The sequence below is a fragment of the Phyllostomus discolor genome, chromosome 5 (genome assembly GCF_004126475.2).
Source record: "Phyllostomus discolor isolate MPI-MPIP mPhyDis1 chromosome 5, mPhyDis1.pri.v3, whole genome shotgun sequence".
Taxonomy (NCBI): domain Eukaryota; kingdom Metazoa; phylum Chordata; class Mammalia; order Chiroptera; family Phyllostomidae; genus Phyllostomus; species Phyllostomus discolor.
Window position 1 is genome coordinate 88,860,893 of NC_040907.2, and position 25,767 is coordinate 88,886,659.

Below are 25,767 nucleotides of genomic sequence, written 5' to 3' on the forward strand. Positions count from 1 at the left end.
AACTCCCACTACTGTAAGGTAGAGACACTGCTAGCCTCTAAGTTCCTTCATGTAACTTTATTTCACTTCATGCTTTAATCTATGTTCACATGTCATTAGGAACCATGCACTTGCCCCCTTCTAGATAATTCTGCCTCGCAGGGAAAATAATTTGACTCTCCATAGAAGTTTTTGGGTGGCTGGAGCCTGCATAACACAGTATACAGCACTGAGAGACAAAGGCCAGGTGTCCCCTTCTTAAAGACCAACCTGCATGAGGGCACGGGTTCTCCTGGAATGGAGCCTTCTAGACAAACTGCTTCCCCAGCAACAGGCTGTGCTTGCTACTCAGAGAGGATGGAGAAGGGAATCACACTGGACACTGGTTGTTCCATTCTGTACAGTTTGGTGGGTAATTCATTTACCATGTCTCCAGGGCCACCAATGGGCTGCACTGTTGAAACTCAAGTTCTGCCTGATTTCCTTGCCTTCTCAGTAGTAATGCTCTTTGTTTGGTGATGGGTTGACTAAAGAAGTTTTGTAGCCTGGCAGGGAGTCAGCTCCTCTCGGCAGGCCTCCCTCCCATGGAACTCCTGGGTGCTGCACCCATAGTGCCCAGCAGTGGCCACAAGAAGGGGCTGCCTAGTTTCCATTGTGGGGGACAATGAGGCCATCCCCTGTCTAGTGGCTGTTGCTAGGTGGGGTGAGTCTTACGTCTGGAAACCAAAAGGAGCTGATTACAGAGCATAGTTAATTTCCCTTTTCTCCTGACTGCTCTGACTTTCCACATAATAGCCTGCTATCAGAGGAGGCCATGGAGCAGGCAGGAGCCAGTGGGACCCAGCCAGGCAGTGAACTGTGACAGTAGCTGGTGGGAGAAATTGCTTGTTAACCCAGAGCTAAAATAGGCACCAACTCCATTTGCAAACCCCAAAGGCAGCGGAACCACAGTGGGATAGATACTACCAGTTTAAGCAGAAAGTTTGTAACTCAAAACAGCTGTTGGCTTCTCTTCTCTCCTGCCACTAACCCCCACCCCCAAAAGCTGGCAAGATGCCCGTTGTTCCTTAATAAAAAGTGTTGGAAATCCAAACACGTGTAAATGCTGAGGCTGTTGTCCTCCATTCTCCTGTGTTTCAAATTAATGAAGTGTCAGCAAAGAACAACAGGAAGACACAAAGCCGCTTGTAGCAATTCTAGCTCTTGTTAGTTATTGCCTGGGCCCTGGCATGACCAGCAGTAAATCCACCCCTCTGTACAGCTCCCCAGACAGGGAGAAGCACAGGGCTTATTGAGACCTGGCATGTGGAATCAGAGGTGATGGACAAGAGTGTTCAGCAAGCAGGTGGATGCAAAAAGGACATCCCTGTGTACGGATGTTTCAGGGTGTTGAATGTCTTGCTTGGTTATAAGAATAGAACAGAGTAGCAGGTCATACACTGCCATGAACAAAGTTAGCTGGGTGGGAATGCAGGTCAGTGCCAACCCACACAGGATGAGAGCCTCATATGTCATTGTAGATTTTCTAGTAGCCATATTTAAAAAAAAATTTTATCGATTAGAGAGAGGGGGAGAAAGGGAGAGAGAGAAACTTCAATTTGTTGCTTCACCTGCTTTTGCATTCATTGGTTGATTCTTGTGTGCGCCCTGGCTGGGGATCACATCTGCAACCTTGACATGTGGGGGTGATGCTCTAACCAGCTGAGCTACCCGGCAAGGGCTAATCTAGGAGCCACATTAAAAAAAATTAAAAGGAACAGATGAAATTGATCATGTTTTGTTGATTATGCCAATATATCCAAAATGTAATGTCAACATAGGTTCAATATAAAAATTGTCAGTAATATGTTTTACATTCTTATTTATATGCTAAGTCTTGACAGTCCAGGGTATGTGGTGTGATCACAGCCCTTCTCAGTTTGAACAAGCATGTTGCAAGTGCTCAGCAGCCCATCTTGCAGGTGCAGGACAAGCCCACCCAAGACATGGAAGGCTCCAAAGCAGCAAGCAGCTTTGCTTTGGAAGCCTTTGGTCTTATGTCTGAGTGACTTATCTCAGGCTGACTGAGGCTGGGCCTGGACAGGTATAGCTGGATGGTCACCATGGCAGTGTGACTGCAGATGGAGGCAAAACTTAGCAGTAGTTATTGTTTAATCTCACATGGCTTCTTGATTGAAGGAGATGAGATAGTAAATAATTTTTAAGTCATTTTAGTAAATAATGTAATGTTTATTATGTGTCAGGCAATTGACTAGACTTGAGAAAATAAGTGATGTTTGAGACAGGGCCCTTAAGAACCAGTGAGAAAACAAGTAAACAGGCAGTAAAACAAAGCAAGGGGGGTGAAGTCAGGGTCCAGGGAACACAGTGCCCATTGTTCAAGCAGAGGGAGCCCCCTCCTGTTGGTCTAAAGCTTCCCTGGGCATTTTGCGTCGGATGCGCTCCCTGCGTTTCCGCCAGTGGAGGCCCTCCTCCATCTGATTGAATTATGGGTCTTGGTTGTCTGTGAGGTGACTTCACATTTGAATGCAATGCCTGTAAATCTGCCAGGAGTTAGTACACAGGGAACCCAGGTGGGCTCTGACAGGGGGGATTCTCAAGTGTTCCAGAGTGTTCAATTCCCTTTGCTGCACTGCACACACACACACTGTGACCTGCAGGAAGACCCTCGGACTAATTCACATGGCATTGGTCCCACACCTTTTAAATACCATTCTAAAAATAGGGAAAGGGGATCACAGAATACTTGTCAGCATCTTGTATTTGAGTCTCAGGGGTCTGAGGCTTGGCCAGGTGGAAGCAGATTTAAAGCAATGCCAGTGGCTGAGGGTGGGGAGGACACTTCCCTTCTCCCCCTCCTTCCCAGTGGGGCTGGTAGCTGGACACACCTTTGTCAGGACTACCCCCTCTCCACCCTGCCCAAGGATCCTCTCTGTCACCTGGGCTGTGCCAGGCAGGGACAGCCACCAGCTTCTGGGCTCACCCCAGCCCTAGACCTGCCTGGGCATCATGCCACACTGGTTTGGTTGAACAGTCCGTGCAGCGTGTCAGGACACGGCGTGCAGCCTGGCAGATTCCTGGGCATGGGGAGGGCGGGCTGCCACCCACCACTGGTCAGGGCCCTGTCACAGGGCCCGCACTCTTGCTCTCAGCAACTGAGAGCTTAGTGCAGCTGTCGGATGTCAGTTCTCAGCTGGGACAGGACTGGAGGGGAGGATGGGGTAGAGGGCAGAGGAATGTCTGAGCTGGGCAGGGCTCTGGGGAGAGGTTGTTTGCACTTAGCCCTTCTTGCCTCCAGAAGTACAGCAGGAAAAATGAAGCATGAAATCCCTTTTTAAAAAGGAATGTCCGTCTCTCCATTAAAACACTGTAATGAGCAAGAAATCCAGTATCTCGGGGAATTGGCCAGGGTGAGCATCAGCTTTCTTAGCAAGATACTTTACAGGTTTCTGATGACCAGTGCCTGGCCTGCTGGCTGCTTGGGGCTGTTAGTGCTCAGAAAGGCTCCCAGTGCAGCCACTGTCCAGGGTCCAGGCATCAAGAATGTGGCATGGGTTGGAGAAGGAGCTGGACATCTGCACATTACTGTCCTCTGAACAGACAGCGTAGCAGTGTGGCAGGGAGGAATTATGCCTTTAGCTCCATCCTTGCTGCCTGGCAGCTCTGTGGCCTTGGTGAGTTGAGACTCAGTTTCACCATCTGCAAAATGGATTTCAAGACCATTGTGAGGGGGAAGGGGACAATTGACAGGCTTTAACTGTAAAGATGCCAAATGAACATGTCCCTTTGGCACTGTTATTTAGAATGTGTCCTTTTCAGTATTTTAAACCTTGCAACACTTAATCTAGGGTTTTGTGCCACTCTTTGGGTACCCCATTCCAGTGAAATGGGGAGTCACATCCCGGGACTTCTCTCAGGTACTGTTTACTTCACAGAAGACATGAAAGCAGGTCGTCCTTTAAGACTTTATTGTTATAAAGAGCTGCTTTTATCTAGTTTTGCTTTTGTAAAGATTGGGAAAACTGAGTGGCTATTTCATTTAGTTGGAGTCCTACCTACCAAAATTTTGTAATCCACCTGTGTTGAAAGCCAGATATTTAAAAGCTTGAAGGGACTTGATAATAGAACTGCACATTATTTTCCTTAGATTGTTGGAGGAACCTGAGATTCTAAAGAAGTGTATTCCCTGATGTTTGAAATTTGCCAAAGCATTCTTTTAAAAATATGTTTGGCATAAAAGAAATCATTTTTTTTTTTACCCTTTCTTGATGGTGGGGTCATCTGTCTGTCCCTAAGTTGCCACAATGGTAGACTTGATAGAATGATATGAGAGTCAAGCACCCAAAGTTTATCACTTTGGGCTGCTCTGAAGCTTTTGTGTTGGCTTGGGGGTTTTTATCTTGTTCTGGAGGGTTAAGGTCACCAGATGAATAAAATGTTACTGTAACAAGCACTAGGAGGAGCTAATCCCAAAATTGTTTAGCTACAGGTGTGTGTGTGTGTGTGTGTGTGTGTGTGTGTGTAAAGCTTTTTTTAAAGATTTTTTGTTTTTTTTTTTTGTTTGTTTGTTTTTTTTTTTTTTTTTTTAGAAAGAGGGGAAGGGAGGGAGAAAGGGAGAGAAACATCAATGTGTGAGAGATACGTGGATCAGTTGCCTCTCACATGCCCCCAGCTTGGGACCTGGACCACAACCCAGGGATGTGCCCTGACCAGAAATCGAGCCTACAACCTTTCTGTTCCCAGGCCAGCATTCAATCCACCAAGACACACCAGCCAGGGCAAAAAAAAAAAACATTTGGTGCTTTTTGGTGGCCTTGTTTTCCACTTCTATAAATCCCATTGCTGATGAACTAACTTGTCTTCAGGCCTGCCTCTTAACCTTTGATGTGTAAACATGTTCCCGCCCATTTCACAGCTTTGGGAGTGTTGTCTGGAAGCTTGTTAGTGCTTATCAGGGCGGATACCTTTATTGGTGACAGTTACTCTTGCTAGTCCTACTGTGAGCCATCAAAACTGCTGGCTCTATGAGGGTTCCTCTCCTCCTGGAGAGGTGCCATTCTTGAGGGTGCCACTCCTACTGGAGTAGCAGGATGGGCATCCTTACTCCTTACACAGGATGCCCATACTGGAGTAGCACATCTGTCGCACTGCATTTCTACCCCAGCCCTGAATTATGCAATTTTCTTAGGAAAAGAAGAGCAGGTATCAGGGCATCTCATTTAGGCACGCTGTGGTACATGTCCGTTCTCAATTCAGTGAGTTTAAAATTTTAACTTTTTTTTTTTTTAAGACTAGTCCTAGATCTGGTTGTGAACAAGAACATCACTAATTTGCAATAAAGTCCTTTGAGAATTGAAAGGACTAACCTTCAGCTGACAAAGAAGAGTATCTTATTTTTTGGCCTAACAGCTGTGGCTTACTCCAACCTCACCTTGCTGTCCCTCTGCCTGCAGCAGCCAGAAGCAGAGGTGCAGCCCTGGCTGGCAGATTAGGCCCCTCTGTGGCTTCAGGACCAAGGCCATTCGCCATTCTTGTGGGAGTCAGACTTCTTTACCATGGTAACATTGTGCTTTTTAGCTCAGCCAATGTTAAGTTCAGAGCCCGTGTGCTGTGGGATTTTGTTTGTTTTGTTTGATTTCCGAAAGAGAAGGGACAAGAAGGGCTCCAGTATATGCCGAAGGCTTTTTCTGATCAGGGCGCCTCCCTCCAGCCCCTAGCATTGGCAGTCCCCCCATCCTGCCATACCTGGGGCCACAGTGAAACTGGGCTCACCACCCATGCTTCCCTGGGAGCACTCCCCTGCCCCCAGACCCCACTCACCCTCTTCTGTGTGTGTTTCACACCTACCCATGCCCCTTAAGTGGCATTACAAGTGGCACTGAGGAAGAGACAAGATAAGGTGCAAGCAGCTGTTTTTCCCCCCGCTGTTCAAGAGAGCTCAACTGTGCATGCCCCCAAAACTCGAGCTCCTCATTTTCGCCCGCTCCAACAGAGCTGCTGGATCCCCTGCCCCAGTCACAGGGACCACGTCGAGGGGGCAGCCCTGCGAGAGGCAGGACCAGGCCTGGGATGTCACATGTGGGGGACTGAGGGTACTAAAATCTGTTTCAGTATTCTAAAGTAAGTTTCATACTCGCTCATAGAAGCGTTTGCTAACATGTGCTGGAACTCAGGAGCTTTCTGGGTGAAATAAGCTCTGGTGAACGCCTTGGGGGACAGAAGCACTGTTGGCATGAACAGAATGATTTGGTGTTCACTTGCAGGTGACCATCCTTTCATAGGTTGAGGATGAGCTGAATGCCCACAGTAGCTTTCATCCCTGTGTGTATGGAATCTCACCTTTACTCAAATTGTCCTTTGCAGGTTTTCCACTGATGAATTTTTGTTTTCCTTAGAGTAACCTATTTCCATATGTGATTTAAAAAGAGAGGAAGCAAGTTGTGATTTCAGAAGAGTCGATGGGCTTTTATTAATTTGTTTAAATCGTACAACTAGACACACTTTTCCCCAAATGCATTTGTCCTACTGAGAGCGAAGTCAGTCAGTTTCCATTTTGGAAAAGTTACCCTCAGTTTCCCACATAGGGCCATCTCTGTTGCCAGAAAATCAGAAAACAGCCTCTTGGGTTTGTAATATTTCACTCTGGCACATGGTCGTCCCTCTTGCAAAATGAAGTCATCCTGCAGGGCTCCCCTCTCTAACTCTTAAGTATAGTCCTCCACTGACATATTTGGCAGTCGTGCTATTCACAAGTTCTGGCAGAATTGAGAGATTCCCCCAAACTAGGGGAGAGTTGTGAGGACCACCTGACTCCAGTGGCTGTGACCTTTACGAAGACAGACAGCCCCAAGAAAGGCTAGCTAATACCTCAAGAACCATGCCTGCATCGGCTCTGCATCCAGCAGTCTCGCTTACAGATTTACAGTGACCTTCATTGTCTTTGAAGAGCTGCTCAGAAACAAAGTTGCAGAGCTTTCTTCCTGGGGCCTTGAGCGGGGGCTGGTTGAACCGGGGTGTCTCCGACTGACAAAGGCTGATCACAATGTTCCTGGGTGATGGGTTTCCACACCGGTTTCATTGAATGTCTCGGCAGGTGCCCAGTGTGAGAGGAGAGGCATTGTTTTTCTATGGGTGTTTTTGTCTTCCTTTTAACCAGCCTCGTGAAGTGCTTTTGGTTTCAAAGCAGATTTTTTTTCTCTGCCACTTTCAAGCAACTTGTTTGTGAGATGACATTCTATATCTTTTTAAAAGTGAAACAGGAGCCCCTTGGTTCAAATCCCATGAAAACAGAGGTGTGAAGCTGTAGATCTAGGGCCTTATTTAGACGTTGTTAGAAGGCTCCAAGTGTGTGTGCCGGCTTCCCTTGGTGAGCTGTGGCTCCAGGTGGGGTGGCCGGGGTGACAAGGAAGCAGGTGTTCTACGTAGGACAGAGGGTTGGCCAGGAAGAACACACATTTCTCCCCAGGAACCTCAAGATTAAACAGAAGTAGTGGAAATGATTATGAAGTTCTTGAGAGTGAAAAGAGAGAATACATCTTTTTGAAATAAAAATTCCATTTTTCCTGCCTTTTCCTTTTGCTCTGATTGCCAGGAAATGAGCTGTTCCTGATTTTTCTTTTTGTTGTTGCTGTTCCTAGCAATATCAAATAATGGTTAAGTCTGTAAGAGCACCTTGCAGTTTTCCAATCATTTTGTTATCTCATTCATAGGAGCTCGGAAGGTCCCCATATTGCAAATGAGAAAGAAAACAGGCTTAGAGAAAGAAGGGGAAAGCTCTCATAGGCTTGTAGCTTAAGGTGTTTATAGGTTCAAGATCCTTGCACTTAATTCTCACTATAATTTGTTTTTCAAACTTGTCTAACTATGAGTCACCTGCTGTCCTTGTTCACATACAGATTCCTAGGCCTGCCTCTTCCTTAGTTGGATTGTGATTTTTTAACAAGGTCATGAGGGGATTCTTATTTCAGGAGTGTTTGTGAAATTTTACATAGCAAGCAACTAAAATGCAGATGAAATAAGTCCTGCAAGGTCACACAATTTGAACTTCCCTGCCTAGTGCCTCTGGTCCCTGGGCCCACCTCCCCGCCAGTCCACACCTACCTTCCACAGAGGACACAGTGTTGTGGTTGACACTGGTTTATTCTGGTATGTGTTTACTGAGCACCTACTATGTGTGAACCTCTGTCCTAGAAGCCAGAAACAAGAGGGATTATAAACTGAATTAGAGAATAGAGGAAGAGATAGACATGTGATGAAAACTCAGTCTTATTAAAAATTCATTGCTACAGTAGAAGTGCAGCAAATTCTGATGGCCCTATTAAGAGGGACCCTCTAATGTTTTGTTTTGTTTTTTAATATATTTTATTGATTATGCTATTAGAGTTGTCCCATTTTTCCTCCCTTCATTCCCCTCCACCCTGCACCCCCCTTCTACCCACTCTCCCACCCCTTAGTTCATGTCCATGAGTCGTACATGTAGGTTCATTGGCTTCTCCATTTCTTATACTATTCTTAACCTTCCCCTGTCTATTTTGTACCTACCATTCATGCTTCCTTTTCCCTGTACCTTTTCCCCACAATTCCTCCCTTCTCCCTCCCCTCTGATAACCCTCTATGTGATCTCCATTTCTATGATTCTGTTCCTATTCTGTTTGTTTGCTTAGCTTGTTTTTGTTTTTTGTGGGTTTTTTTTTTTTAGGTTTGGTTATTGATAGTTGTGAGTCATTTTACTGTTCATATTTTTGATCTTCTTCTTAGATAAGTCCCTTTACCATTTCATGTAATAAGGGCTTGGTGATGATGACCTCCTTTAACTTGATCTTAGCTGGGAAGCACTTGATGTGCCCTCCCATTCGAAATGATAGCTTTGCTGGATAGAGTAATCTTGGATGTAGGTCCTTGCCTTTCATGACTCCAAGTACTTCTTTCCAGCCTCTTCTTGCCTGCAGGTTTCTTTTGAGAAATCAGCTCACAATGGGAACTCCTTTGGATGTAACTGTCTCCTTTTCTCTTGCTGCTTTTAAGATTCTCTCCTTCATTTTAATCTTGGGTAATGTAATTATGATGTGCCTTGGTGTGTTCCTTCTTGGGTCCAATTTCTTTTGGACTCTCTGAGCTTCCTGGACTTCCCTGAAGTCTATTTCCTTTGCCAGATTGGGGAAGTTCTCCTTCATTATGTTTTCAAATAAGTTTTCAATGTCTTGCTCTTCCTCTTCTCCTCTGACACCCCTATGATTCAGATGTTGGAATATTTGAAGTTGTCCCAGAGGTTCCTAAGCCTTTCCCCCTTTTTTTGAATTCCTGTTTCTTCATTCTGTTCTGATTAAATGTTGATTTCTTCCTTCTGGTCCAAATTGTTGATTCAAGTCCTGGTTTTTTTCCTGTCACTGTTGACTCCCTGTATATTTTCCTTTATTTCACTTTGCATAACCTTCACTTTTTCCTTTTTTTTTGTGACCATACTCAACCAATTCTGTGAGCATCCTGATTACCAGTGTTTTGAACTCTGCATCTGATAAGTTGGCTGTCTCTTCATCTCTTAGTTGTATTTTTTCTGGAGCTTTAATATGTTCTTTCATTTGGGCCATTTTTAAATTTTTTTTTTTATTTATTTTATTTATTTATTTATTTATTTATTTATTTTGGTCTCAGCCTGCCTGTTACATACTAAGGGGCAGAGCTTTAGGTATTCACCAGGGCAGGGAAACCCACATGGCTGTGCTGTGGTGTTATATGTGGGGGAGGGGTCCAACAGAGAACAATGCCTCTTGCTCAGCTCTCAGCCAGCTTTCAGTCACTTCCCCCACTACCCACAAGCAAATTGGGCCCTTCTGGTGCTGATTCCCAGGTGGGCGGGTTTGTGTACATTCTAGGACTCTGTGGGTCTCTCCAATGAACTCGACTGTGAGTCTGGGAGTTTCTCCTACTGCCACAACACCCACAGGTTTTTTCAGTCAGAGGTTTTAAGGCTTTATTTCCCTGCACTGGAACCCTGGGTTGCACAGTCTGTCTCACTCCCCAGTTGTTCCTCCTAGATTATCCGCATGGAAATGTGGGACCACCCAGTCTACCAGCCACTGCCTTGCCCACTCCGCCAGCTTCCACCTTGTTTGCCCAGGTCCTTTAGCCGCCACCTTGCCAAGCATCCTCTCCACCCCAGCTGCCCACCTCTACACTTCCTACTGGTGAATGAATGTTTCTTTAACTCCTTGGTTGTCAGACTTCTATACAGTTTGATTTTCTGGCAGTTCTGGTTGCTTTTTTGTTTTTGAATTTGTTGTTGTCCCTCTTTTGGTTGTGTGAAGAAGCACAATGTATCTACCTATGCTTCTATCTTGTCTGGAAGTCCCTGTTTAATCTGTTTTGTTTTTTTATAAAACCTGCTTATGTTGCCTCTCACACTAAATACTAATGGCCAGTAGGCTGTGCACTAGTACAGTAGTCTCAGAAGTGGAGGGCATTTGGAAGGATCTCTAAGGTACAAGAAAAAATAGCGGAACTCTCTTATCTCACTTTTTAAATTTTTCTGTTTTTATATTTTATAATGACTTGGCACATCTCATGTATAATACACACATTTCTCAGTTAAACAACCAATAGATATGAGGCACATGGTCAAAAATGTTTTAATTATAAGGTGTACAGTTTACAGAGTTTGCAACCCACTTCTGAGGCCTGCCTGCTCCCCTTTTGCTGTTGACTTGCATGTTCTAAGAGTCAATATTATTTCTTCCCAACCTGTATGTTTCAGTAATACCTGTAATTATTAGATATGGTTGTATTGAATTTTATATAAACCAGTGAAAGTGAAATGTTTTTTTAAAAAGAGTAGCCTAAGTTGGGCATACTTGTTCATTGTCCAAATTGGACCCTTTTTTTTAATTGGTGTCACCTTATGGTGGGCAAGACACCTATAAACAATTGAAAAATAATCATAAAAATAAAGGATTCTGGTTTAGTTTGGTTTGCAAAAATGTAGGTTCTTGCTCTCCCCTAAGGAATCTAGCTGGAAATCAAAGATGTTCTGAGTACGATTCATGCAGCAATGGTAACATGGAAGTTCACTCAGTGAAAGTTTCTCACACGTTACAATGGGTGAATGAGTGTACAATCAGTTCTTGTTATTCACTGTAGTTATTTTCTGTAAAGGCACTGTGAACACAGGATTCAGAAATACTGAACCATTGATCCTACAGGAAACAGGGTCACAACACTCATTTTTTTTATGTGTGTTTCTGTATAAAGACACCCTATTTAATAAATACTATTGACTCATTAACATTGAACTCAGAACTGACAGCACTACAACTCATGCCTGAATGAAACTTATCTAAAACAGTTACTTTCTCCATAAGGTACATCACAGCGTTCTTGCACTATGCTTGGAGCCCATTTTAAACAGCAGAATCACCAACAAAAGGCACTATAAATAGACTGTGGCACTAAATAGACTGCAAGAAAGGCATTTGTTTACAGTGTGAGAGCTGAAACAAGAAGACAGAGTGTCTCCTCATTTGACCTCAGCTGGGAAAGTGTACCTAGGACAACTCAAATTTTTCACAGCACTGTGCACATCCATGACTGACCAAGAAAGTGCTGCAAGTACTAATTTGGGGTTTACAAGTAAATTTTAATGAACAGGCAAATTCACAAATACAGAATTCACAAATAATGAGGATCAACTGAATGTGTTTTGTCATCTGATGGTTGTTGGCACCAATTCATACACCAACAGGAATCCCCAACTTGGGGTGCGGTGAAGAAGGAAACTTTATTTAGTGCAAACAGTCAACAGTAATACAGCTTGGCTGTGAAAACAGCACTGTTATGAAACAGCTTGCTGTGAGGCTGCTGGGGATCCAGACGGCCCCAAGACCAGGCCCCTCTTCAGATAGGCAGCTGGTGATGCTCTGCTCTGCTCTGCTCTGCTCTGTGTAGGTCTTTTCTGCTACAGTGAGGAATCTGTTTCAGTTCAAGGCAGGGGAAGGCAGTCTTTGTAAGAGGTATGGCTCCCAGAGCCACAGGGCAGCTGGCTTATATAGACAGAAGACCCCATCCCTAATCTCTGATTGGTCAGAATGCAGCTGCTCTGATTGGTCAGGGTTGTGCGGCTCTGATTGACTAGAGGAAGTCTTGGTCCTACTGGTTGAAATAGGATTCCAGGAAACCCTAATAAGGGCTGGCTCAGGCTGTAGCAACACATTGCAGGCAGGCAGTTCTGTACAGAGACTGGCAGCTTAGCGAGGAGGCTTCTCATCTATGTGCAGTTGTGTGAAAGGTCCCTGTGCAGAAATGGCTGCTAGGCTCTGCATTTATCTATTTATTTATTTATTACCAGTTAGGCACCAGGAGTCCTTCTTAGTCCTCAGCGTTCACAGTTTATTTAACTGTGTAGGTTAAGTAAAGTACTTAAGGTGTGCATGAATTATTTTCTATGAGCCCATCCTCCCCCCCCCTTTATCTGACTTTGGTTAATGAGCCCCTTTCTGCAAAGCAAAGTAAGCCTTGCAGTTTTCACAGGGGAAAGATGAGCTTAGGAACAGGCCTTGGCCTTCACGCGTGATTAATCATTGCATCATATTGATGCTGTTTGTCTCACTAGTTGTTAGGATGAAATGAGTTTAGGTATTTGTTGCAGTGTCCCAGCATCCAGGATAGTGCCCAGCACTAGTAAAAATTAACTTAAAACACTACAGATGTTCTATGCAAAATGTATGTAGGCAGTGCTAATTATGAATTTGAGAAGTGTGCTTTAATGTCAAGTTCAAGTGGAAGATGCCTGTAGGGCCCACTGGGTTACAGCAAGTACCAAACCAGATGATCCATAGGCTTGACCACCCATCCCATACTGGGTGGCTCACTCTGCCAGCCTATAAATCCCATGGCGTGGGGACTGCCTGAGCCCTGGGCTGGGTGCCTCCCTCCAGGCCCCCGGCCCCTCTGTCCAGAGCATTTGCTGAAGACATAGGCTCCTTCACACTGCCCATGTCATAGCAAGACTCAGTGTAGGGGCTTCTCTTCTGGAGTTTTCTCTTCTGTGAGCCCTAACACACACACCTGCAAATAGTGGTTTGTACATTGTTGAAACTTGGAGAAAAGAGTCAAAAAGTCAGCCCACTCTCATTAACCATTAGTAATGAGATTTTTTTTTTATTCATTCACAGCAGATGGCTATTGTTGTGTTTTCTGTTGTCATTTTTTTATTTGACAGTCTAAGGGGAAAGAGGTCAGTGCCCCTGACTAAATAGTCAGGTATTGCCTGCTTTAAAAATTCTTGTGACACACCAGTTGAAATTCGCTGATCTAAAAAGTTATCAGTAATATCCTAATATCATCTAATGTCTGGTTAGTGTTAAATTTCCCCAATTCAGATGTTTTCTCATCCTTTCAACATAGTACAAAGCTTTCAGCAGATGGTAGCATGGGGATTAGTGGCCACCTGGAACATACCACTGAACTTGAGCTTGGGAGGACTAAGGGTGATAGAAGAGGAAGTGCCCTTTCCAGGGCAGTAGGACAGGACAGAGTGGCTGTGGGGCTGCGAGGGTGGCAGCCCCCTGGAGTATACAGTGTGGAACTTGACCATGTTCTGGCCAGAAAGAGCCTCACCCAGAGTGCCTGCAACCATTCTGCTTCTCTGTGTAACTGTCCCAGTCTGTAATTTTGCCCTTTGGTACTTTGGCAGGGAATAGTTCCTGAGGTTTGAGGTTTGTCTGGGCCCACTGCTGTGAGAACTTTCAGTAGCTACAGGTATTTGGGGCTCTTTGAAGCCATCTCGTCCCTAGAGCCAATGGTGAGCTTGAGCAGCATTCCCTCAAAAGGCGTTTCACATTTTGAGTGGCTTGGAGGAACCCAGTATTCTAAATTTAATTGAACAATGACAGGCGTCTTGATGGCAAGATGAAGCCAAGTTGGCAATGGAGATAGGAGAGGCAGGTACACAGCAGAACCGCACTGGCCGTGCCCTGCCTGTGTGTGATAAAGGAGGCAGAGTTGCACATACTTGGCACTTCTTTCTTTCAACCCCAGATGAAAATGAGCTTAGCTGCTTCACGGGTGACTTCCTTATCTCTTTATTTCCAAAGAAGAATTTCAAAGCAAAAAATGTTGCCACTAAGGTATATGCAGTGTTGTATTATTCCTCTGTGCCCCACGTTCTTTCTCCATAAAGCAACAAGAGGACCTGACCTGCCTTGGAGGTTTTGTGTGGGGCAGATGCACATACACATGTAAGTGCCAGAATGATGCTTGGCACGTGGTGCTATGACTGTGGGAATGTGCCCAGGACATTTCAGTTAATTTAAATAGCCCCATGTAGCTCTAGTGATGGTCTAGATTTTCAACTCATATGCCACAAGAATTTTTAAAACATACAACACTTGACTATTTAGTCAGGGACATTGACCTCTTTCCCCTTACACTGTCAAATAAAAAAATGACAGTAAGCAACATAACAATAGCCATGCGGTATGAATGATTCAAAGTTATACCTACCGTATTTTTCAAACTATAAGATGCACACACACCCATACTTGGGAGGAAAAGAGGGGTGCATCTTATAGTCTAAATGTAGCTTGCCTGGCTCACTGCGGGGGGCAGCCCGTGTTATTTATGTTATTAAATTTTTACCATATTTTTTTGCTTCGAATTTTTTTTTCCTATTTTCCTCTAAAACCTAGGTGTGTCTTATGGTCCGGTGCATCTTATGGTCCAAAAAATTTGGTATATTTTTGTCAGATCAGCAAAAAAAAATATTTTTTGGTGTGCTGCAAAATTTTTGTAGTAGTTTATGTGTGCCATGAGATGAGAAAGGTTGAAAATCACTGGTACAGAGGATGTTGATAAACCCTAATGATGTATAGTTTTAACATGGTGGTTCTCAGTGAAGACCTAGAAAAGAGACAACACAGGTATGCAAAGTGGAAAAAAATATTTTTAAATGGTGTTTTTGGTGCATGTGTGGCCCAAGACATTTAAGGTGAAGGAGGAGGTCATCTCTAAAGTGATGTGTGATGGATGATCTTTATAGGGACTACATTGGTGGGGGTTCTCTAGGAAAGGGAGATAGCCTCACAGTAGGCGGTGGTGGGAGCATGAACAGGCCTCACATTTTGTCTTTGCTTCTTACAAGCTATGTGACCTCAGCCTGAGTGTTTTCACCTGTGAGATGGAGGTTAGGCTGCTCGTCCATCGACCTACCAGGAGTGTGCATGCTGCCCTGTGGGGTGTCCTGTGTGTAGTGAGGGCTTAATAGATGGGAGCTGTGGCTATTTGTCAAATAATGACGGTAATAATGTCAGAATTGAATATATCATTACTATCACATATTACTACTTGAGTTAAAGAATTTATCATTCTATACTGATCACATACCAGGGATGTTGTTGTGATTGCTCAAGATATGTAATTCTGTGCTTTTTGACTTTCAAACATGTTTTGTGATCAGGAGTCACTGAGCAGAGAGAGGGAGAAAACCTATGAAATGATCCCTCTATGGGACATCATTTGGATGAATGAGTAGGCTTGTGACAGTGTATACACCTATGCTGTCTGCAAAGCTTTGATATCCACAAGTTGTTAGGGTATAATTTTTTTTAAAGGAAAAGTGTTTTGTTGCTAACCATGAGCAGACTGGCTTCTTGACATCATATCATTTGTAATATTTTCATTTATTATAATGATATGTAGTATCATTTCATTTTTATTTACTTAAAAATGAAGCGGGAAAAAAATGCAAAAGGACAAATGGATGGGTGGAAATTCTGGCTTGACTGCCTCCTTATATCCTGTCCTTTTCTTCTTCCCAGATGTGACATCTGCTGCGTCACCTTTCGAACACATCGAGGATTACTACGCCACAATGCACTTGTCCACAAACAGCTTCCCAGAGATGCTATGGGAAGGCCTTTCATCCAGAACAACCCTTCCATTCCTGCTGGCTTCCACGACTTGGGATTCACTGACTTCTCCTGTAGGAAATTTCCTCGGATTTCTCAGGTATGCTCATTGGCCAGCAGAACCAGCAGCCTCCTCCTCCATCGTCCACAGAGTTGGACTTCAATTCTTCACCCTGAGGTTCCCTTTCCTTAAAAAATGAGGTCCATTGGGTTTTCTTGTAACACCACCTTTCCCCTTGAAATTCAGTTTGGCCCTTTTAGTCTTCTTTGAGTTGCTGGGTTGAGAAGCGTAGGTGGCCTTTAATTTTTTGAATTTCAGATTCACTTGCATCTGAGTCTAGCCCATCAGTGCTTTTGCCTGTTCTTCAGGCATTTGGATTTAAAGTTACGAATTGTTTACCAATGCCAGCCCTATCAGAACTGAATTTGTGTTATTTTTTTAATGCTTCTTTAGTTACATTGCAAGCTAAGTATTTTTCAGCATTGTAGTTTTTGTATAAAATGTTTTGGGTCTTTAATTAACCTGAGCTATATTTATTCTTTGCTTATAAAGCACCTGCTAAAACTACTTTGAATCTACTTTTTTCCAGTTTTTAAAAATTGAGCCCTGGTAGTGTTGCTCAGTGGATTGAGTACAGACCTGTGAACCAAAGGCCACAGGTTTGATCCCTGTCAGGGCGCATGCCTGGGTTGCAAGCCAGGTCCCCAGTTGGGGGCATGGGAGAGGCAACCACACATGATGTTTTTTTCTCTCCCTTTCTTTCTGCCTTCCCCTCTCTCTAAAAATAAAAGTAAATAAAATCTTTTTAAAAATTGAGATAGAAGATAACAGTGAAATTCTCCCCATCCACAAGCCTTAAGTTCAGTTCCGTGTGTAGGCGCCTGTATGTGTGCACTCACGTAACCCAGGTGGCACTCCCTCTCTCCTGGTAGCACAGAAACAGCTGGTTCTCCACTGATGGTAGGTAGTCCCTGCCAGTTTTGCAGGGCACCCATTTTTAAAAAGAAAATTCTACCATCGTGGTATTATTACTTTACTACACTTCATTGGTTCTCTGCAAAGATATCCTGGGGGTTGATGTCATCCAAGAAAACATCATTGTTAAAGTGCTTGTGTTTTTTTTCCTTATTTGATCCAGGAGTTAGTGAGCAAGGAAAGGTAGCTCCATGTGCCTTATGGAGAAAGCTGGATGCTGGCTCAGCTGTACAATAGACAATTTCTGTATCTCAGTTTAGTGAAGATTTTTAAGTTCTCCTCTTTATTTTCTTGCTTTTGCAGGCCTGGTGTGAGACAAACCTGCGAAGGTGTATCAGCGAGCAGCACCGCTTCGTCTGTGACATCTGCGACAAGGCATTCCCCATGCTGTCCTCACTCACCCTGCACAAGCAGGCCCACATCACTGGGGACCAGGGACGGGAAAGGCTGCAAGCCAAGACCCTGTCTGGTGACACCCTGGACCAGAAGGCTTTCCTGGCCTTGCTGGGCCTGCAGCACACCAAAGATGTCAGGCCTGTCCCGGCCGAGGAGCCCCTTCCAGATGACAACCAAGCAATACAGCTTCAGACACTCAAGTGTCAGCTACCTCAGGACCCTGGCTGCACCAACCTGCTGAGGCTGTCTCCTTTTGAAGCCTCTTCCCTGGGCGGTTCTCTCACAGTCCTCCCAGCTACCAAGGAGAACATGAAGCACCTATCCCTGCAGCCCTTCCAAAAAGGCTTCATCATCCAGCCTGACAGTAGTATTGTGGTCAAGCCCATCTCCGGGGAGTCGGCCATTGAGCTGGCTGACATCCAGCAGATCCTGAAGATGGCAGCCTCAGCACCCCCTCAAATCAGTCTTCCACCTCTCTCCAAGGCCCCTGTCACCCCTTTGCAGGCGATTTTCAAACACATGCCCCCTCTGAAGCCAAAGCCCTTGGTCACACCGAGGACAGTGGTGGCCACCTCAACACCACCCCCTCTCATCAATGCCCAGCAGGCTTCCCCCGGCTGCATCAGCCCCAGCCTGCCCCCGCCACCCCTGAAGCTCCTCAAGAGCTCAGTGGAGGTGGCCTCCAATGCCCACCTGCTGCAGGCCAAGCCTGGGGCCCAGCCCCACACAGCCATGCAGCTATTCCTGCAGCAGCCAGGCATGGAGCTGCCTGGCCAGGCGGAGATGAAGACGCAGTTGGAGCAGGACAGCATCATCGAGGCCCTGCTGCCGCTGAGCATGGATGCCAAGATCAAGCAGGAGATTACGGAGGGAGACCTCAAGGCCATCATGACGGGTCCCAGCAGCAAGAAATCTCCAGCCATGCGTAAGGTGCTCTACCCCTGCCGTTTCTGCAACCAGGTGTTCGCCTTCTCAGGGGTGTTGCGTGCACACGTGCGCTCCCACCTGGGCATCTCTCCCTACCAGTGCAACATCTGTGACTACATTGCAGCTGACAAGGCTGCGCTTATCCGACACCTGCGCACACACAGCGGTGAGCGGCCCTATATCTGTAAGATCTGCCACTACCCCTTCACTGTCAAGGCCAACTGTGAGCGGCACCTGCGCAAAAAGCACCTCAAGGCCACCCGCAAGGATATTGAGAAGAACATTGAGTACGTGACCAGCAGCGCGGCTGAGATGGTGGATGCCTTCTGTTCCCCAGACACGGTGTGCCGGCTGTGCGGAGAGGACCTGAAGCACTACCGCGCCCTGCGCATCCACATGCGCTCGCACTGTGGCCCTGGCCTGGGCAGCTGCCCCAAAAGTCACAAGCCTTTCGAATGCAAGGAGTGCAGTGCCGCCTTCTCGGCCAAGCGCAACTGCATCCACCACATCCTTAAGCAACACCTGCACGTGCCAGAGCACGACATCGAGAGCTACGTCCTGGCAGCGGATGGCCTGAGCCCCAAGGAGGCCCCCTGTGCCGAAGCCCCGGAGAGGATGGAGGAGGGCAACGGGGCCTTTGGCGAGCACAAATCCCTTGCCACCTTCCTGGAGTCCCAGAACGGCTATCTTCACGGGAACCCCACCCAGCCTCCGCCTCCCCACGTCACCATCAAGTTGGAGCCCACGAGCAACTTCTCAGTAGACTTCAATGAGCCCCTGGACTTCTCCCAGAAGGGCCTGGCCCTGGTCCAAGTGAAGCAGGAAAACACAGCCTTGTTCCTGAGCCCTTCTTCCTCGGTCCCGTATGACTGCTCCATGGAGCCCATTGACCTGTCCATCCCCAAGAACTTCAGAAGAGGAGACAAGGATTCTGCTGCTCCCGGTGAGGCCAAGAAGCTTGAGCAAGAACCAGGGAGCAGGGAGCAATCTTCTCCCTGTCCACCCCCATGCCCTACTCTGCCAGTGACCTTGGGGCCCAGCGGGATTTTGGAAAAACCCTCGGCCCTTTCAGCAGCAGCCTCAGCAGCAACTGCTCCGGAAGCCCATGCTCAACCACTACAGGGCTCCGTTCAGGTCGCTGTCCCCATTTACTCATCAACCCTCATCAACAGCTCCCCTCTCTTGGGCAACTCCACCCTCATAAGCAGCTCGGCCTTGTTGCGGCCCCTACGTCCCAAGCCCCCCTTGCTCTTGCCAAAGCCCCCAGTGACAGAAGAGCTGCCCCCACTGGCCTCCATCGCCCAGATCATCTCATCTGTGTCCTCAGCCCCCACCTTGCTGAAAACCAAGGTGGCTGACCCAGGGCCCACAAGCACTGGCAGTAACACCACAGCTTCGGACAGCTTAGGAGGCACCATCGCCAAAGCAGCCAGTGCACCCACCGACACCACCAGCCCAAAAGAATCCAGCGACCCACCCCCTGCTGCCAACAGTCCAGAGGCAGCTTCACCCACCGAGCAGGGGCCAGTTGGCTTGTCAAAGAAGAGGGGCCGGAAAAGGGGGCTGAGGAGCCGACCCCGCACCAGCAGTGGTGGGGTGGACCTGGACTCCAGCGGGGAATTTGCCAGCATCGAGAAGATGCTGGCCACCACAGACACCAACAAGTTCAGTCCATTTCTGCAGACAGCGGAGGATGATGCTCAGGACGAGGTGGCCGGCACCCCTACTGACCACAACGGGCCTAGTGATGAAGAGCAGGGCAGTCCCCCGGAAGACAAGCTGCTGAGGGCAAAGCGGAACTCGTACGCCAACTGCCTGCAGAAGATCAACTGTCCCCACTGCCCCCGTGTCTTCCCTTGGGCCAGCTCCCTCCAGAGGCACATGCTCACGCACACTGGTAAGAGAGCCCGCCAGGCCATGGGTGCTACTTCCTGGCAGGGAGATCGGCTGCTGGCCAGGGTGAGAGGGGGAGTGAGGGGTGGTTTGAAGGTGTGAGACCCTTTTCTCATGGCACCATTCCCAGTGTCTCTTCCTCCTCAGTCTCAGAGCAGGGGGTTTGCCTGTAGAGGCCATGTGCTCATGTAACCAGAACGACCAGTTCCCATTGTGTGAGCCCTCTGAGGGCTGCTGGTGAGCAGGGGTGTTAAAAGAAAGGTTTTTAGGTAACAAATGGTCCTGGACCCATCAGTCACTCACTGCCATGCATCCCATCTCTACTGGAGAAGACAGTGAGATCATCCATGTGGTGACCCATGGGAGGCAGCTTGGGAGAAACAGAACTTTGTGCTAAGACCATGCAACTCTCGATTGTAATTTACTATATAATTATGCAGGGTTTGTGTCATTGAATGAAGGGTAAGTTGGATGAGATGCTCAATCTTTAGATATCCCAAATATTTAACAGATAGTACCTAAAACCAAATAAAGTGTTTTATGGTACAGGATTGCCTGATAAAATACAGGATGCCAAATTTTAATTTCGTATAAATAAGATAATTTTAGCATAAATATTTTTTCATCCAATACTTGGGATATACTAAAAACTTATATGATGTTCATCTGAAATTCAGATGTAACTGGGTGACTTGTATTTTTAGTTGCTAAGCCTGCAACCCTAAGCGGTTAGGAGGCTTATGATGGTGTGGCGAGGGGCCGTGTTGGGAGCGGGGTGTGAGCCACGCTCCTCACCCAGGTGGAAACACTGCATTCAGAGTTGGTCATCGCCTGAAGCTTCGGAGAAGCCCACAGAGGAAGGCTGTTCCTGCGAATCGGGCGGGGGGGGGGGGGGGGGACAGAGGGCATGCATTTCTGCAGACAGCGGAGGATGATGCTCAGGAGGGGGGTGGAAGCTGTGGGGTCTTTCTGAGGCTGGTGGTCACACAGATGTGGCGTTTCTCTCTGGGTGGTGGTATCCAGCGATGGCACGTCAGGCCAGCCTGTCCTCAGAAGATTTGTTTAACAGGAACCAGAATTTCTAGACTGGTGAAGTATATGCTGCCTTTTCAGGCTGTCCTTTTCTCTCCATTGGAAATCATTGAAGCCTAACAAAGGGAAGTAATAGTTCTAATGAAGGGAGCTGTTCAGAAGAGGAGATGCATCTTAAGGAGAAGTTGCCCCACAGAGTCTCTCTCGCTACCCTTTTCGGGTGACACATTTCAGTCACCTGCGGAGTCTGGAGAAGGGGGTATGTCTGTTCCCACTTTTTAGAAGGCAGGAGGTCTGGACCTGACAGTGAGCGTGGTTCTTGCTCTGCCTCCCTCATCCCCTCATGGTCAGCCTCCCCACCTCCTCCCTCCAGCTGGGAGTCCTGGGCTCAGTAGATGGACCCCATGCTCATTAGCCTCAGACGAGCCTTTGATTCCTAGACATTCCCTTCCTAGCAAACCGTCAGTCTCCCAAGGAGGACTGCCGAGGCCAGGAACTCCTTTCAAGAGTCGTGCCCATGTCTTTGAAGGTGTCTGATACAAGTTCCCATTTGTGAATCCAGTCATTTTGATTGCTTGGCTTTTGAATGCCAAAATTGTCTAGTTGGTTTAAAATTTGGCAGCATCTGAAACCAAGCAAGGAAGATGGAAGGGTTGTTGGAGACACGGTAGGGAGGGCGGGTAAATAGAAACATGTTCTGCCACTTCTCCCGTGCTTTGCCTACACCCTCGCGGCTGCGTCTGTTTCGGCCCATCCCTGACATCCCGTCACACCATGTTCTTGCTGTGAGGCTGCGGGCCTTGACCCGTGCGAGGAGCACTCAGGGTCGGTAGAGGAGATTTTCAGAGCCAGTCGTCCTCGCTCTCCCATGAGGGCGATGTTGTCCACATTTTGCCATGAGGAAGTGGAGGTTTAGAAAGGCCAGCTTGCTTATGGTCATATGAGTGATGAACAATGAGCAGCAGAGCTAGAGTTCAAAGCCAAGGTCAAGATCCCTGCAAGTTCCCCACGTCAGGGAGGGCAGTGTGGCTACTGGTCCTCTGTCTGAACAAGTCCAGGTCATGTCTCCACCCTCCCCGTGTCCGCACGTGTCCTGGTGCGGAACTCTGTGAACAGGTTTGAGAAGAGGTTAGAAGACAGATGTGGACCAGAATGCTGTTACCAGAGACTAATGACCATGGAAGGGTGTGAGCCATACACAGACACAAAGGTCAGCACCCATCAGGCTGGCGACTTCCTTTGCTGTTTCACTGCTTCAGCTCTCAGCGACAGTCTCTGCATCACCCCTGCTAAATCACTTTATAGAGCACTTGGCTGTGCCTGGTGCTGTATTAGAACGCTGCCCATTCATCAGTTGCTGGCGCCGGACAGAGCCGGGAAACCATCCGATCCACCCCCTCTTCCTGAGACCGCTGTCTTTCTGGGAGGTGACTCTGCTCTTGAGGAATCTCAGAGCTGCCTGTCTCCCGGCTCCCCAGCTTTCTGTGACATGCTCCCTCCAGAAACTTTCATATAAGACTAAGGCTCACACAAAAGGGAAATTAAACATGGACTCTGAGATGATCTTGTGAACAAGTGTTACACGAGGAAGAGGTTTGTTGTTTTGTTGTTTTTTAGCTGTAACATTAAAATCTAGCTACACTGCAACCAGAAGCTTTGGGCAGGTCCAGTTTTGGATTGCATGTAGGTGAACTGTGTCTGTATCTTGCGAGCCAGCTTTCTCCTGAACACTCGGCAAATGCATAGAGTTATCATTGTGTCTGTCTGTTGTCTCATAGATATGTTTCCAGCCCACCCCACCCCCCAGATGGGCAGCATTAGGTAAAGCAGGTGTTAAGTGTCCAACTAGGGGTCTAGTGTTGCTGTGGGCAAGGGGCACATGGTCAGCCCTCTGTCTGCATGGCTCAGGTTCTAGGAATTGTGTCTTACGAGGAAGCTGGCATCGGCTGTCAGATTGCATATTCCCTGGCATATTCTCCACTCACAGATGAACTTCCAGCCTCCACTCTGGCCCACAGTGCCCTGTTGCTCAAGGACATTTCCTGGTTCCTTACCTTTTCTGCCTGGCCAGTGTTAGGGGATGGTAGTTCACTGTTCCTTCCTTTTCCCCCTTGTGAGCATTTTGTGTGTTTTTAAGCTATGGGTGGAGGACTGCATGCCAGAAGCACAGCTGGTCCATTGCTGCTCTGTCCTCACCTTCTTTCTCCTCTACTGCCTTTCCTCCCCACAGCACGAAGGGGCCAGGACCAAGTGCCTGCCAGCTCCCACATTCTGGGATCCTGGCTCACTCACTTTCTCATGGTTGGTTTTAACGCTTTTTCTTTACCAGCCTGGGGCCCTCCCCACTTCTCTCTCCTACCTACTGTTCATGGGCCACAGACATCACAGTTAAAATCAATAAGACCTGCAAACTTCAGTGTGTGAGTTGCTTCTGACACCCAGTATATTTGGCTGCTTGTAACTTTCCTAAGCGGCCGCTTTGGCCCTTTAACCAAGCCAGCCCTACCTGATGTGCACCTCTGCAAATGCAGAAAGAATGAACTCTTCCTGGCAAGGGTGGAGGGATGGCGGAGAGAAGTGTGAGGTGTGAAGCACGTCATGAACCTCATTCTCAGTGTCCATTCTTCTGCTCTCTGTTGCCCCAGTGCCTGCCAGATAGCACTGTTAGTACAGAATGTCTCTCTTCCTTGTCTGACTGCTCTGTGAGAGTGAAAACTGGCGGGCAATGGCTTTTACCAATGTGTGGGGTGGAGGGTGTCTCAGGTCCTGGCACAAATGTAACTCCTTGTGGTTACAGGTACATTTTAAAACACCCCTGCTAAAGCATTAATTTGTGGCAGTTGCCAAGTAAGCAAAATCATTTGATACTTTCCCTATAGATTACCAGTCAACAAGTTTGAAACCTGTGCAATTACAAAATACTGAAAGAGCTCATGTTTTCCTCTGTCGAAAAGCACACTGCTATTTAAAATGTAAGACTTATGCAGTGAAATGTGAATTTTTAAAGACTCCTGTTAGTGTCCCTCTGGGAATCTTCGTAATGTGATACAGTACTCTGGTGTCACTGAATTCTTTCCTGAATTTAGCATTAACATGAATCTTTACCATGGGACATCAGCCTGGCTGTCCAACCCAGTTATAAAAGTGAGACATTTACCAACCTAAAAATTATAGAGTGAATTGTGTAATAGGTAGAAGCAAGAAACCAATTGTTCTGTTTGAAATCAAGAGTCGTATCATAGTTCATAGTCACAGCTTCTGACTTGTTCTCTTCTCGGCCTGGTGCCCTCCCTCTCCTCCGGCCTCACTCAGAAAAGCCGTGGTGTTGCCTTTTCACAATAAAATGTTAAAGCAAAAGCATTTTTTTCTTACTTAAAACAGAGTCCAAATAATTAAATATTATTTTCAATTTAAAATGTTTTTAAAACTAGTCTTTATGCAAAAATGTGATTTTTTATTGTTATAAAACAATAAAAAATTTATTTTTTATTGTTATAAAACAATAAAAAATTTATTTTTTATTGTTATAAAACAATAAAAAATAGCAGAAACTCTGAGCTCTACAAAGGTAAACTGATTCCACTCCCCACCTCCATCACCGGGTTTCTAGTTCCCTGGTCTTGGATTGTTCCAGGCATCTATGTTCGTTCTTCCCCCCTTATTTATATATTTACTTTTTTATTGAATTTATTGGGATGACATTGGTTAATAAAATTATATAGATTACAGAGTTGTAATTCTGTAATGCTTCATCTGTACAGGCATCCATATTTTTGAAAAGCCCCACGGGTGATTTGGAACCATTGCCTGCAAGGGCCTTTCAGCTCAGGAGGGGTGAACGTCCCCTGCCTTGATTAGCACTGACACTTGAACTTAGCGGGGCAGAGGTTTCCTCGGTGCTGGGTCGCACAGCAGCCCACTCTGCATGACTGGCATCCTGGGAGTTATGTGGCAGGGAGATGATGACACTAGTCCCTCCTTCCCCTTGGGGAAGCCCAGGAGCCACTGTGTACATTGCAGTGAGTGCCTGGGCTTGTGCACCTGCACTAGTTTAGGCTTCGTTCATGGTATCTAAGTGGTGCAGGTTGCCCTGTCTGATGTAGCTCAGTGGATTGACTGCTGGCCTGTAAACAGAAAGGTTGCTGGTTCGATTCCCAGTCAGGGCACAAGCCTAGGTTGCGGGCCAGGTCCCTAGTTGGGGGCATGCCAGTGGCAACCACACGTGGATTAAATATTATCTCTTTCTCCTTCCCTTCCCCTCCCTCTAAAAATAAATAAATAAAATCTTAAAAACTAAATAAATAAACGGTGCAGGTTGACTTTCCTGACAGTTCTTTATTTTTTCCCCCTAATCCACAGTCATAATTAAATTCCATCAGCTAGCCCAAAAAATGTCCTTTTGAGCTACTTTTTTCTAGTCTGTAATTCAGTTTGGATTCATGCATGGCATTTAGTGTCATGCTTTTTAAAAATTATTTTATGATTATTATTTTTATTTCCAACTCCCCTTCCTTTTAGCAACCATCAGCTTGTTCTCTGTGTCTGTGGGTCTGTTTCTGTCTCGTTTATTCATTTGTTTGTTTCTCTCGTTTATTCATTTGTTTTGTTTAGATACCACATATGAGTGAAATCGTATAATATTTGTCTTTGTCTGACTTATTTCACTTA

The 25,767-nt window shown here is 46.4% G+C and overlaps 1 protein-coding gene across 5 annotated transcripts in view; it reads left to right on the top strand.

Annotated features, from left to right (window-relative positions):
- The window catches only part of RREB1 (ras responsive element binding protein 1), a 178,234-nt gene that overhangs the window by 140,362 nt on the left and 12,105 nt on the right, over nt 1-25,767 (top strand). For all 5 annotated transcript variants that reach the window (XM_036026522.1, XM_028511736.2, XM_036026524.1 and 2 more), the window contains 2 exons: nt 15,786-15,975; nt 17,155-20,071. In XM_036026522.1, the coding sequence (XP_035882415.1) occupies nt 15,786-15,975; nt 17,155-20,071 (3,107 nt within the window). The remainder of the gene's footprint in view (nt 1-15,785; nt 15,976-17,154; nt 20,072-25,767) is intronic.